At 57.6% G+C, this 13,704-nt stretch overlaps 1 protein-coding gene across 1 annotated transcript; it reads left to right on the top strand.

Annotated features, from left to right (window-relative positions):
* The first annotated feature begins 154 nt into the window (after positions 1–154).
* On the top strand, positions 155–12,494 carry PCIF1 (phosphorylated CTD interacting factor 1). The gene is made up of 17 exons (XM_074887968.1): positions 155–291; positions 551–659; positions 3,429–3,567; positions 3,742–3,866; positions 4,334–4,471; positions 4,893–5,023; positions 5,261–5,415; positions 5,649–5,796; positions 6,005–6,088; positions 6,830–6,929; positions 7,135–7,297; positions 8,466–8,638; positions 9,120–9,206; positions 9,721–9,905; positions 10,206–10,299; positions 10,488–10,663; positions 11,413–12,494. The coding sequence occupies exons 3-17, from the start codon at positions 3,444–3,446 to the stop codon at positions 11,666–11,668; spliced, it is 2,139 nt and encodes a 712-aa protein (XP_074744069.1). The 5' UTR covers positions 155–291; positions 551–659; positions 3,429–3,443; the 3' UTR covers positions 11,669–12,494.
* Positions 12,495–13,704: the final 1,210 nt, after the last annotated feature.

Raw genomic sequence — 13,704 nt, 5'->3', positions numbered from 1 at the left:
GGGGCCGCCGCCGCCCCCCGCGCACGCGCCCGCCCGCCCGCCGGAGCGCGGGCCCAGCTCCGCGCAGGCGCCTGCCGGCGGGCCGGGAGGCGGCGGCCCCGCGCGTGCGCCGGGCCGGGGCCGGGCGGCGGCGCCTGCGCCGTGCCGAGGGCGGGGCGGCCCCGCGCCTGCGCCCCGGCGGCCCGCGGTCCCGGCGCAAGATGGCGGCGGCGGGGCGGGCGAGGCGGAGGTGGGGCGGCGGCGGGAGACGCGGCGGTGCCCGGTGCCTACAGCCCCCGACCTCACGCCCAGGTAAGCGGCGCTCCCGCGCGGCCGGGGCCTGCCCTGGAGCGGGAGGAGGGGGCGGGCCGCGGCGGGCGGGCGGCGGAGGGGAGGCGGCGCAGGCCCGCGGCCGCCATCTTAGAGCGCGGCCGCCGCTGCGCCCGCCCTGGCTGCGCTGGGCTCCGCGGGGCTCCGCCGGGCTCCGCGCTCCCGCCGCTGCCGCCGCGCCTGCGCGCGTCCCGGCGGCTCCTCCCCCGCGGCGCGCCGTAACGGCCTCCTGTCTCCGCAGCGGCCCCCGCGGGCCAGGCGCGGGACGCCCCGTTATGAGGATGCGGCCCCGGCGCGCCAGCGGCGAGCACGGAGCGACGGCCACGCGTCCCGCCAGGCAGCTCGCCACCGTAAGTACTTGCCTGTCCGGGCGCGGGGCCGCCCGGCCCCCGCCCCGCTTGGGCCGTGCCCCCGGACTCCTCCCGTCCAGCCTGCAGAGTTGTCGCCGCCGCCGCCTCCGCTCCGCACTCGCTGGGCCCGTGGCTGCCCGCCGGTCCCGGCCCGCCGCGCCGAGGAGCTCCGTCCCGTCACCGCCTCTGGGAGCGCAGCCCCGGGAGCTGCCTCCGTGCTGCCCGGCAGCATGCTTCCCTCCGGCAGACACGGTCCCCTGGTCCCCGGCGTGCTCGCCATGCGCGTGTGCCGCCTCGGGAGCTCAGAGCCCCCGTCCCGCCTAACGGGGCGCAGGGCTGGCCCTCGGGGGCCGGCGAAGTCCCGAGGGAAGGAGGCGGTGGCCTGGCTTCCAGCCTCCCGAGGCAGCCGTGGTGCCGGGATGAGGGAGCACCTCGCTGTGTCCCAGGGGGCTGTCACTGCTCTCCTTTGTCTGCGTTTGCTGTTGTCTTGTATAAAATCCTACCTCGGTGAAATGGAAACAAAAAACGATCCTGTTTGCTGTACTTCTTTGCTTTGTGTCTTCTTGCACCTTGCTGTGGTCTCTCTGGTTGTGCTGCTGCTCCTAGGTTGTAAGCTCTCTGGGCAGGGACAGCGTTCTACTGTGTCTGTGAAGTACTGTATGCATTGCCATGGTGTATAAAAACAATACCATAATCACCATAAAAATGCTTACTCTGGATCCCTTTCACTGTCTAAGTCCCAATACTAGTTACATAAAAGTAGAGTTGCTTCTGTCAGGATTCCTGTTAGTTTGCTTTTTTCCTTTTCCCAGACCTTGAGGGTGCTTGGATTTAATACTCATCAACACTGATCAAGTGATAAAGCTTCTTGTCTGCTTCCACCGTTCTAGTTGATCCATAAATGGGAGAAGGCAAAACCAGCGAACCCTATTCGACAGCTCTTTTGAGCGACCAGTGGTGAAAAACACTGGCAAGTCGCTGCAGCTGGTGCGTGCTGTCCAGTCTGGGAAGAGCTCGATGCCCAGCGCTGTCTGTAACTTCTTGAAATACATCCTTGGCTCCCTTCGGGAGGTCTGGTCCCGTCCGTACATACCGGTTCATTATAATGTGTTGTCTGTGTAACTTGCAGGACACATCAGCAACTGCATGTGCAAAGATGTTTTTAGTTTAAGGAGGAGGGGCCAAACACATCCTTCCAAAGTTGCTGCCTGCAGCGCTGCCCGATGAGGCTCCTGCCTCGCAGCCCTCGGGCTCCGGCGAGCTCCCCTGCGACGGGAGCCTGCGCTGCTGCCTCGGCGGGGAGCTGGGCTGCCCTGGCAGGGCTGGAGTTCAGGAGGAAGTGTGAGTAAACAAATATTGCGCAACGCTCACCTGCTGAGGCCATTAAAGGTCCGTGATGGCGTTGGTACAGCTCTGTAGCAAACACTTTTGCCTGTGGGTTGGTTACGGTTATCTGCCTGGTTCTGAGCAGAGACCGAACCTTCAGGTCTCTGCAGCGTCCCACACCTTTCCCTGCTTACCCTGGCTGGAAGGAGGGAAACATCTTCTGAGATGCTGACAGGGTCGGGTTCCTCAGCCCTGCCTTGCGTCACACCGGTTCCACAACCACCGCTGTAGACGACTTCGCTAGTGCCTGCTAATTCTTGGTGGTTGTTGGCTCCTGCCTTCCTGCTCTTCTGAAATAGCCAGCAGGGTTGTTACGTCAGGAAGGGGAGCCAAGGAGCATCAGTTCAGATCTCTTACCCTGCAAACCAGAGCTCCTGCTTGAGCGGTGATGTACAAGGGAGCCTACTGCTGGGGCTACTCTGGAGTTCGGTTAAAAACCACCAGATTGTGCTGCTGCGGCCCTAACTTTGGTGTTGTGTAGGGTGTCTCCAAAGGCCTGACTAGAGCCAGGTAACTGAGGTAGATGGCAATTAGTTAAAGCCCGTTGTTTCCCCCCAGTTCACTGCCGCTGTATTGAGGCTGCCAGAGGAGCAGTCTGCAGTGCTGTGTCAGAAACTTCCCCGGGGGAAGAATGGTGACTAAGAGAGGAAAAGCCTGGCTGTTTCTCTCCAGCTGGCAATATTAAATTATGATTAAGAGGAGCTTTATTGTTTCAACAGACCTTCTTTTGCATAATTGTTATGCAGATGAAAAAGTACCAAAGGCTAAACATCCTGGCTGAGGCCTTGCAGCTAGTCTGGGCCTGGGACGGACTGAGGAAGATAATTCGGGAGTTCCCAGCTGGGAACAGGCTAGGGCCTCTGGTTCTCTGAACCACAGAAGTTGGTATCAGTGAAGCACTAGGGCTTTTTTATATAGCAGAAATATTTTAATAAAAGCCTTTTGCTTAAAGTACATGCAGTTATGTGTGTGTAAATGTTGGTTTAAACTGTCTCTGAGGATAACAGATCAGATATGGCCAGTGGTATTAGCATGGCAGAAGGTGGTACATGTTCACAGAGGAATGTATTTTATTTTTTATGCTCTCAGTCCTGATGTGTGGGACAGACGCTGCACTCTTAGGAGAGATCTAGCTGAAAAGTGAGTATTTTGAATGCTGGCCTTAAGAACTCCCGGGTTGGCACCATTTCAGGCTCAGCATTCCTTGTAGCTAATTGTACCAAGGATGACAGGTGTTCTTCAGGGCTTAGGTGCTGCTTTGTGTGTACTGGTTCAAACCCCGTTTTACTGTCAGAATGAACTTGTAGTGTTACAGCTGAGTGGGCCAAGTGGATCTGGGCTCTTTCTTGCTGTAACACAGATTTTATGTCTATTTTTTTCTAGTGTGGTTGCTGAGAAATGGCCAATGAGAATCACGGAAGCCCTGCGGAGGAAGCGTCTCTCATGAGTCACTCACCTGGCACCTCCAACCAGAACCAGCCCAGCTCCCCCAAACCTATGCGACTGGTGCAGGACCTGCCAGGTACTGCCTCTGCTTCTGGGAAGGCCCAGCACGTGGTTCTGCAGGGCCCAGGGAGCAGGGGTGGGAAGGCGAAGCCAGGCTGCTAAGGGAGGTGCAGAACGATGCGTATTCCAGCGTGTGCTGTGGCAGTAACGGGGGACTGCTCCACTCCTGACCCTCTCACTGTCTTCTCAGATGAGCTGGTGCAGGCTGGCTGGGAGAAGTGCTGGAGCAAGCGGGAGAATCGCCCTTACTACTTCAATCGCTTCACTAACCAGTCTCTGTGGGAAATGCCTGTTCTGGGCCAGCACGATGTCATTGTAAGTAAGCCCTCGTCGCGAGGGGCTGTGGCAATACTGGGATGTTCTACAGGGACAGATGCTGTGAACTTGTGGACTTCACATTGCACGTGTGGGAGGGTCTTTACCTTCAGAACTCCTCGCCAGGTCCATCGTCTGGCTCGGTTCTGGTGAAATGTTCCTCCACGTGCATGCTCAGGTAGTGCTGTTCCAGGTGTAGGGCACTGCTCAGAGAATGCTCAATTCGGGGGAGTTGCATTGCATTTCTCTCATCTAAGTCTTAAAAAAAAAAAAGCATACAGTCCCAGGTCTAGAAGATAATTTTTTTGCTTTTTACAAGTGTGAGTATTGGTGTCCTTATTTCCAACCATGTGGGAGCTTGGGACAGTGAAATGGGAAGTTAAGAGGGCTTATTGCCTTCACTTGGGACTCTGCGGTGGTGGCTGAGGGACTAACTTGTGCTGCTGTTGTTGTTTGCACACTTGTAGTCAGACCCTCTGGGACTGAATGCAGCTCCAATGCCGCTGGAAGGTGGGATGGTAGATACCTCTGTGGAGAGCAAGCAGAGGAAGAGGAGATTCTCTGAGGAGGTTCCACCGAGCGGCAACAGTGTGAAAAAGCCAAAGGTGAATCTGGTGCTGTCAAACAAATGTGCTTAAGGATGTTGTTCAAACTAAAACCTGGGGGTTCTGGAGCTTGGACCTATTTTTTTTAAACTGTGCAAGGTCAGGCCACTCTAGTATAACTCAAGCTGTGACAGATGACACTCAGAAAGTACAAAAGTGGAAGCAGACTCAGGTCCTGCCAAGTTGTCATTTCTCTCTTAGAGCCTGAGCTGGAGTGTGGGAGTTGGGAGGTAACAGATCATGACTGAGAGACGGGGTGGCTTGCACGTCCATGTGAATTTATGCCAACAGCAGGCAAAATGTGCTCTAGCAATTCATGGGGTATCCTAGGGGGTGTACTGGTGCAGGATTGTTGGGTGTACCGGGCTGCTTCCCCTTCACGTGTCTCTGTGGGGCAGTAATTCATGTTTCACACGCCCAGGCGGACGTCCCAGGGAACCCAGCTGCTCAGCCAGTCCCCAGCTCTCCCAGTATTCCAGGAACCTCCGTTTTGAAGGCATGGTGTGTTTCACCTGAAGATAAACAGCAGGCAGCTCTCTTACGACCAACCGAGTGAGTTGTCTTCATTTGTCTTCTGTTCTTTTTTCGGTGGGAGATTAGAGACACGTGGTTTTCCAGACATCTTTGAAGAAGAACCTGAGGGACGTAGCATGCCCCTGTATCTCTGCAAAGAGTCTTGATAGTTCAGTTTCCTGGCTGGCGAAACAGCCCAAGGAAGCATCTTCAGAAGTAGTGTTTGATAATTAGCCAGTGATCTGGCCGTCCTGATGATATTTGCTTCTGCCATAGAGTATATTGGGACCTGGATATTCAGACAAATGCAGTGATTAAGCAGAGAGCACCATCTGAAGTGCTTTCTCCACACCCCGAGGTGGAGCTGCTTCGATCCCAGCTCATTCTCAAGCTGCGGCAACATTATCGCGAGCTCTGCCAGCAGCGAGAAGGTAAATTTCTGTGGGGCTCCCCTTATTTGTCTTACCAGCCCTGCAGTCCCGTGGTGTTCTTCCGTCGGGTTTGTGTTGTCGTGTCCTTGTCATCTCTTTTTGTGATGGTTATACTCTCCGTGACATTGTTCGTTGTGAACTCATCAGGCAGAACTCCAATGTGATGATCCTTGTCAGGGCTTCCGGGCATCTCTTTGTTGTATTGATTAGACCCTTTTTCTGTGCTTCTCCAGGGATTGACCCCCCAAGGGAGTCCTTTAATCGCTGGATGTTGGAGAGGAAGGTGGTTGATAAAGGGACAGATCCTCTTTTACCGAGTGACTGCGAGCCAGTAGTGTCTCCTTCCATGTTCAGAGAGATCATGAATGACATTCCCATCAGGTACTGGTCAAAGGCAGGGCACCTTGCTGGGATGTTTCTGTATTGGTCTGGTCCAGTGATTTAGCTGCCGCGGTTCTGGGCTTTTGTGTTTTCCGTTCGCTGATGAAGTGGTAGGGTGCTGGTGAGGTGAAGCTTGGGAACTGGACCTGGTCTCCATGCCTGCGTGGCAGCTGTGGAGCTGATACATGTGCATTTAAACTTACCTCAGGTTATCCAGAATCAAGTTCCGGGAGGAGGCCAAGAGACTGCTCTTTAAGTATGCCGAGGCTGCGAAACGGCTGATTGAATCCAGGTGGGAGTTCCTCTTACAGTGCTGTCACGTTCAGAAAAGAGAAAAAGGTTATAGGGACTTGTAGAAGGGGCTGCTGCATCCCACCTAACTCAGCGTTGGTCATCGTCTTACTGAGGAAGAGCAAGGTTAGGAACCTACAGAGGGAAAACAGTAGTGCCGGAGGCATCTTTTGATAGTAATGTTACAGTAAAACGTAATGTTGGGAAGCTGATTGTATGCGGGGACAAGCGAGAGTCTGTGAAACAGCAGACATGGAATGCCTTCTGTCATTCATCCTGGAGAAAGAAACAAGAGTGCTTGGGCACTCACGTGAGCTCAGAGTGGTATTTTATTGTAACATGTCTGATTTTTCTGACAAGTTCTGCCACAGGACAGAAGTGAGGAAGATGGCCTTGTGGGGAGAATAAAATCCTTGCTAATGGGGTAGTTTTCTGAGTCACAAGCTCCCAGCAGTGGCTGTTTGAGAGGCAAGATCCAAATGGGCTGATAACTGCTTGATCTGCCTCTCCTGTAGCAGAGCAGGCAGCAGGCAGCCACCCTGTGTTCTGGAGAGCACGCCAGTGCCTGCTCATAGAAACATCTGGAGGCGTTTTCCAGAGGAGGCCTGGAGGGGAGTGACGGGGTGGGGCCTTGAGGAGGTGTCAGCAGCTGCGTTCCCCCGCTGGCTGAAAACCGTTGTGGTGGGGTGGAGAATATTGCCGTGCAGCCGTGGGTCAAACTTTGCTTCTCGGTTCTGTGCAGGAGTGCTTCGCCAGACAGCAGGAAGGTGGTGAAATGGAACGTGGAGGACACCTTCAGCTGGCTGCGACGGGACCATTCTGCCTCGAAGGAGGACTACATGGTCAGTGGCCCTCTGCTCGTGCGGCTGAGCCCTGAGAGCCTGGGCGAGGACGGGGGGCGTGTTGGGGCCGGATAAGGCCCTTCCGGAGAAGGCTGCGATTGCTTTGCTTTGCCAACTGGGAGTGGCAGCGGCACGGAGACTCTGCAACCTCCGGGGAGTCCGTGGTGTGTCGTGTAAGGGACTCTCTGGTTCTCTGGTTCTGCAGGACCGCCTGGAGCACTTACGCAAACAATGTGGGCCCCACGTCTCTGCTGCAGCAAAGGACTCTGTTGAAGGCATCTGCAGTAAGATTTACTACATATCCCTTGAATACGTCAAGCGGATCCGGGAGAAGCATCTTGCCATACTCAAAGAGAACAATATATCGGGTACGCAGTCAGCTCTGAAGAGCTGTAGGGCTGCAGCCCTGCAGCGTAAAGGCAACGCGCTCTGGCCTGTCCCTGCTCAAACAGTGTGGTCGGCTGGGAGGGCTCAGAGCCTGGTTGAACCCAGCAGTCAGGAGTAGCCAGTCCAGCACAGGCCTTGGGTGACAGTCACACCGTGCCTGTGCGGTGGTGAGGTGTCTTCCATCAGGCACTGTTACCGGCTGTAGTACCAGACACCACAGATGGGTGATTTGTCAGGATTTAGGAGCTTGCTAGGAGCTGGCTGCACTGAGCTCATTTGCCTGGTCCCTGCTTTTCTGCTCTGCTGCTTCATGAATTCCTGGGGATAGCTGACAATCCTCTTCCTCATGCCGAGCGCTCTCTCCTCCCTATATTTTATATATTTGCCACATTTCCTGGGTTCTGACCACCTTCTGCACTCCTCTACCTCCCAGCACGTCGCTGTGCACCCTTCCTTTCCCGACAGAGGATTCATGTTCCTTGATCTTTTCTCTGTTCTTTCCTCGTAGTTTATGTTTGTACTTCTGCCTCTAGTCCTTTCCCTTCTTCCATGGTCCCTGCTTCCTCCATCACCACCCTTCTGTAGTCATTTTCCTTTTTGGGTCCTTGCTCTCCTCAGACTCCCTGCAGATCCCAGTGTTTGCCTTTTGCTGCTTGTTTTTGCTGCTTGTTTTCCCACCTGATGGAATCTGTGATTCCTTCTGACTGATCTTTCCTCTGAGCTCTTTTTTCCCTCTGAGGCTGAGCTGCTGTCTGCGATGGGGAACTACAAGGTGGCAGGAAGGTTCCTTTGCTTCCTGCACTTGACAGAACGGTAGCAACAAGGAAAGTGTTTTACTTGTCTGGAACGTGCCTCACAGTGCTGGAATGGTTGTGTGCAGTCTACAGGTCTGCAGGGTTAGAGATGGAGAAATACTGTGAAATGGGTCCTCTCTGTGCTCTGGCTGTGGGTGATGGAATTAATTTGGGGAATCAGCTCTGAACCCAGGTAGCTGCCCGTGAGGTCTGTGAAGGACCACCACGGTGGTTTTGGGGTGACCACCCTGCTCTTTAGCCCTGTTCCTGTCGCAGCGTGTTTTGAGGTGGAAGGAAGATCTGTCCCACACGTCCTTGGACTCTAACGAGCCGCCTTTCTCTTTATTCTCCGCAGCTGAGATAGAAGCTCCTGAAGTCCAGGACAGGCTCGTGTACTGTTACCCAGTGAGACTGGCCATCCCCTCCCCACCACTCCCCAGCGTGGAAATGCACATGGAAAACAATGTGGCGTGTGTGCGGTACAAGGGGGAGATGGTGAAAGTGAGCCGCAACTACTTCAGCAAGCTGGTAAGGGCTGACTGCCAGCGCTGCCTGACTCGCCCAGAGCGCTCTTCACGGGAGGTTTCGTTCCTCCTCGTCCTCCGAGAGGAGGGACTGTGCAGAGGGGTGGAGGCTGGCCAGGTGCAGGCTGTCACACACTGCCCTCACGGTAGCAGCAGTGAGGACAAGCTCCTTTCACCATAGTCGGGGTCAGGCTTCTGCTGGGAATCCTCCCGAGGTGTTGGTGTGCGCTCGGGGTTCGTACTGTGCTGCGAGAAGGGTCGCACACGCAGCAAGGGAGACGTGTGCTGGTGTGGGGCGTTCGTTCGTGTAGTGAAGAGCTCGGGGTTTGTGCGGGCGGTGAAAGCAGATGTGCTGAAAAGCTGCTGTGCAGAGCCCCAGCAGCTCCGGTTGCTCGTGGCTGTCCCTCTCCGCGCCGTGGTAGGGCTGTGTGCTGACTTGTCTTTGTTGAGCCCTTTGTGTTTCATGGCCGGGCTTTCTCTTCCAGTGGCTTCTCTATCGGTACAGTTGCATTGACGACTCGGGCTTTGAAAAGTTTCTGCCCAGGGTTTGGTGCCTTCTCCGCCGATACCAGGTACGTCTCGTCGCAGCTGTACATCGGAAAGCCTTAGGGACAGTGGGGAGCTGAACTTGTCCTTGCTCTGGGGCTGGTGCAAAACAGGGCTTAAACGGGGTCTGTTGTCTGCTCCTGGTGTTTTGAGGTAGGACTGCGGTCTGGGGAGCAACTGTGACCTTGACAGGAGACCTCAGGGCGGGTAAAGGTACATTTTTATGAAAGAAACCTCCAGTAGTTCTTGCCTCTGAGGGCCAGCTGAAGGTTCACGGGGGATATTTGGGAACACGGCGGGGGTATTGGAGTACATGGGGAAAATTGATAGTTGGGTTTGTGGGGCCTGGGCTGGATGAAATCTCTAAAGAGCATTCTTGGGTACGTGCAGGGGACCTACACGAATTTGAGAAAGGACAAGGGGCCCCTGCACACCTAGAGGAGTGGGTGCACGGACACATGGCCCTGGGTCTGTGGGCAGTGAAGGGAGCGGCAGGAACAGCGAGTGCAGGCACGGCTCACCGGGGTTTGCTCTCCTCAGATGATGTTCGGTGTGGGTCTGTACGAAGGGACTGGTCTGCAGGGGGCACTTCCCGTGCACGTCTTCGAAGCGCTCCACAAGCTCTTCGGAGTGAGCTTTGAATGCTTTGCCTCGCCCCTGAACTGCTATTTTAAACAGTACTGTTCGGCCTTCTTGGATACAGACGGGTATTTTGGATCCAGGGGGTGAGTCCTACGTGCCGGCGCCCTTCGCCGTGTTTCCGCGTGGGCGCGGTGCCGCGGGACAGGCTGAGGGCAGCTGGTGGTGGGGTGTCTGCTCGGGGGGCGGGTGCTCCAGGGCTGCCCGAGGCAGCGAGCGCACGGGCTGGCTCTGAAAGCGTCGGCCTGGAGCGCGCTGGGCCCTGGCGTAACGCAGTTTCTAGGTCTGTCAGCGCCTGCCCTTGCTCTGGAGAACGAGAGACCTCTGAAAGTGTGAAAATCAGAATTCTGGCCTCTCTGATTGGGATCTTTGCCTTTTTCCTCCAGCCCGTGCCTGGATTTCTTCCCTATCAGTGGCTCTTTTGAGGCAAATCCTCCGTTCTGCGAGGAGCTGATGGACGCCATGGTCTCTCACTTTGAGGTTCGTTCAGCCTCTGGAGCTGCTCCGACCGGAGCCGCGCAGCCGGTCCCCTGCCCCCCGCAGCAGGGCTGTGGTGTGGGAGGGGAGGGATGGCGCTCTGGGAGCATGAGTGTTTCCCTTCCGTAGGACGCATTAGACGTGTCGTTGCTCAGCCAGCGCTGAGGTGGTTCGTTTTCTTGTTGAACTAGAAACTGCTGGAGAACTCCAGTGAGCCGCTCTCCTTTATTGTCTTCATCCCCGAGTGGCGGGACCCTCCCACCCCAGCCCTGACCCGCATGGAGCAGAGCAAGTTCAAGCGGCACCAGCTCATCCTGCCGGCCTTTGATCACGAATACCGCAGCGGGTCTCAGCATGTCTGCAAAAAGTAGGCCTTTTTCTCAGGTCCTGGGGATGTGTTTCTGAAGCCGTGTGGCAGAAACCGCCTATCCTAGGCTGAAATCAGGGGGCAGCCGGGAGCAGGCGAGAGAAACGCAGCGCATGATCACCCTGGGTTTTGAAGATAGGCACGTGTAGTGCTGTGAATGTCATGTTTGTTTACTGAGGTGTTTCACTGACAGCTTGCGGGTGGTGTGTTCCCCGTGAGCGCATCCAGTCCTTGGTGCCCCCCGCCCCGGTGGGTGGCTGAGCCACGTTCCTGCACTGCAGGTGCTGCGGCAGTTTGGTGTCACCCGGGGGGAAGCAGAGGCCAGGGGCGGGTGGGATCGCGGCCCTCAGCAGGGCAGGTGGCTGTTATTCTGCTGTTTAAGCATCAGGTTCGAGACACAGCTTGTTTAAGCACCAAGTGCTTGAACACTGACGCTCGGTGTCCCTGGCCGAGGCGGATGCGGTGCCACGCTGAGGCTCCTTCCGCAGCGACAGCGACGTCCGCTGCACGTGCTGGGGGAGGGCTGTGTGGCACTGGTGCTCCTCCGAGAGTTCGCGAGCCTCTGCCTTTGCTCAGATGCCTGACCCTGCGCTCTGCCCGCTCTTTTCCTCACAATAATGAGAGAAAAGGACAGAGACAGTACTTGTGGTGGAGGGGACGCGCAGGAGGCGGCGGGGCGGGTGCTGGGGAGCAGGCGTGGGCTGGGTGGCGCCGGGGCAGTGCTGAGAGCCTCTCGCCTTCCCTTGCAGAGAGGAGATGTACTACAAGGCCGTGCACAACACGGCCGTGCTCTTCCTGCAGAACGGCGCTGGCTTCGCCAAGTGGGAGCCCACGCCCGAGCGGCTGCAGGAGCTCGTTGCAGCCTACAAGCATTCAGGCCGGACCCTCAGCTCCTCCTCCTCCTCCTCTTCCTCGTCCTCCTCCTCCTCCTCCTCCTCCACAGCAGACAAAGAGCGAGAGCTGGGCCGAGAGCAAAGCAGCAGCCGGGAGACTAACCCCAACTAAGGCACAGAGGTGCGAGGCAGCAGGGGAGGTGCCGGCGGCCCCGAGGAGGCTGGCCGGGGCAGCGGAGAGACTGCTGGCTGCGCGGCGCCGGCCCGGGGACTCTGCGCGGCGGCTCCACGGCACCCGCTTTCCTCTGCGAACTGAGCGCGGGGGAGCGCCCGGCCGCCGGCAGGCAGAGGAGGCTCGGCCACGGCCCTCGGCGGAGGGCGAGGGAGCCCGGCGCGGCCGGAGGAGCAGGCGGCCCCTTCGCCGCCAGAGCGCCGAGGGAAGGGGCGGCTGGAGCTGGGACGCACGCACGGGCAGAAGGACAGCGGGACAGGTGGAGGGACGGACGGCAAGCGCGAGTGCTCGGCGCCGAGCGCCGCGGCTGGAGGGGCCCCGGCCGCTGGCCACAGCCCAGCGCCGGCAGGAGAAGGACGGGCAGAGCCCGGGGGCTCCTGCGGCCAGACTGGCACCAGCACAGCTCCGTGTCCATAGTGTAAATAGTTCTGTCCGCGGCGCCCGTGCTCCTCGCGGGGCTGCTCCCACCGCATCCGTGTTTCTTTCCCACGTGTGTGAGTCCCGTGTTCGCCGACGCTGTGTACCGTATGGGGGAGCGGAGAGGAGGAGTTTCTTTGGTGTGTAAAGACGTCTTTGCAGCTGTTTTGTAGTCGTTGTGGTTTTTATGCGGAGCCTCCGGGCTTTATTTAACCTCCTTGGGTTTTGTTTTGTAAGGATTAATTTAACACCGCTAACCATTTTATTACTTTTATCAAGAAGAGCAAAGTCTATTTTTGATTTCTGTTTCCTAGTTCTTAGGAACATTAAAAACCAGCGTACAGCTCTGCCCCGTGTCCGTGCCTTTCCTTCTCTGTCAGTCGGGGGCCTGAGCTCACCCCCTGCCCTCGCCTCTGGCTGAAAGTAGAAAAATGCTGGGTTTTGTTTTCAGAACTTCCTCGTGTCTGACCTGTTCTGTGCTGTGGTGCCATCCTGCTCAACTTTTTCCTAACAACCGCTGTGAACCCCCCAAAGCGACCCGAGCGTTACCCTCTTGGTTTGTGACGCTGCCGTGGGGTTTGGTTTTCTCCTCCCTGTACCAGGTGCCGGCAGCTGTAGCCGCCCTCAGCCCCTGGGGCAGAGCAGCTTCTCCCCGTGGGTCTGTGCCCGGGGCTCTCGGCGCTTCGTAGCCCTTCGCCCCCCGATCGGGGAGGCCCTGGCGGAGCCTCAGCAGCGGCTGCAGGGGCAAGAGCTTGGCCGGGCTTCCCTGCGGTCCCCGACGCCGGTGGGTGCCGCAGAACCCCCACCCCCTGCCCGGGCTCCGCCGTCCCGCAGGAGAACGGCTTGAGGGGGGTTGGCAGCGACCGGAATCCCGCAGCCCCCCGCAGCTGCGTTTCTTGGCACCGGTCAAGCGGGTCACGAGGTTGGGTAGGTAAAAGCTGGGGGACGAGGAAGCGTCGTGAGTCCTGGGTCTGGGCCCTGCGGTGCCACGGCCTTGCGGTGCCACAGCCCTGCGGTGCCATGGCCCTGCGCGCTGCCGGCTCCCGGTACCTCTGCAGCTCCCTGCGATGCTTTCAGCAACAGAGACGAGATCGCTGACGTCCTTTAACGGCCCTTGGGACAGCTGGGAGCTCCAGCAGCAAAAGCAGAGGTTTGTAAAGCATTTTTCTTTCTTCATTATTTTGAGCCAAGGCAGGCCGCTCCTGGAGCGCGGGTGACCAGAAGCACGCTGACGCTGGCCAGTGTCGGCAAACCCCCTCCTTGGTCAGTCTGTCCCCGCCGACTCCTTTGCCTCGGTCCCTCAGGTAATGTCCAATTACCTTGTTAGTATTTAATTGCCGTGGCCTCACAGCGGAGATGAAGCAACGTCAGTGGCCAGGGAGCCCCGTGCTGTTGGCGGCTTCGTCCCCTCTCGAACATCTCATTTCTCAGAGCAAGAGGCGGTGGAAGGGGAGCGTCAGGTTGGCAGCTGCCGGTGTCACGGGCGCTGCCATCTCCGGCGCCTCTAGACCGAGTGACGGGGCCGGGTCCCCCCTCCGGAGATGGGCTCCAGCTCCAGA

The sequence above is a fragment of the Strix uralensis genome, chromosome 18, assembly GCF_047716275.1.
Source record: "Strix uralensis isolate ZFMK-TIS-50842 chromosome 18, bStrUra1, whole genome shotgun sequence".
Lineage (NCBI taxonomy): Eukaryota > Metazoa > Chordata > Aves > Strigiformes > Strigidae > Strix > Strix uralensis.
This window is presented reverse-complemented; position numbering and strand designations above follow the sequence as displayed.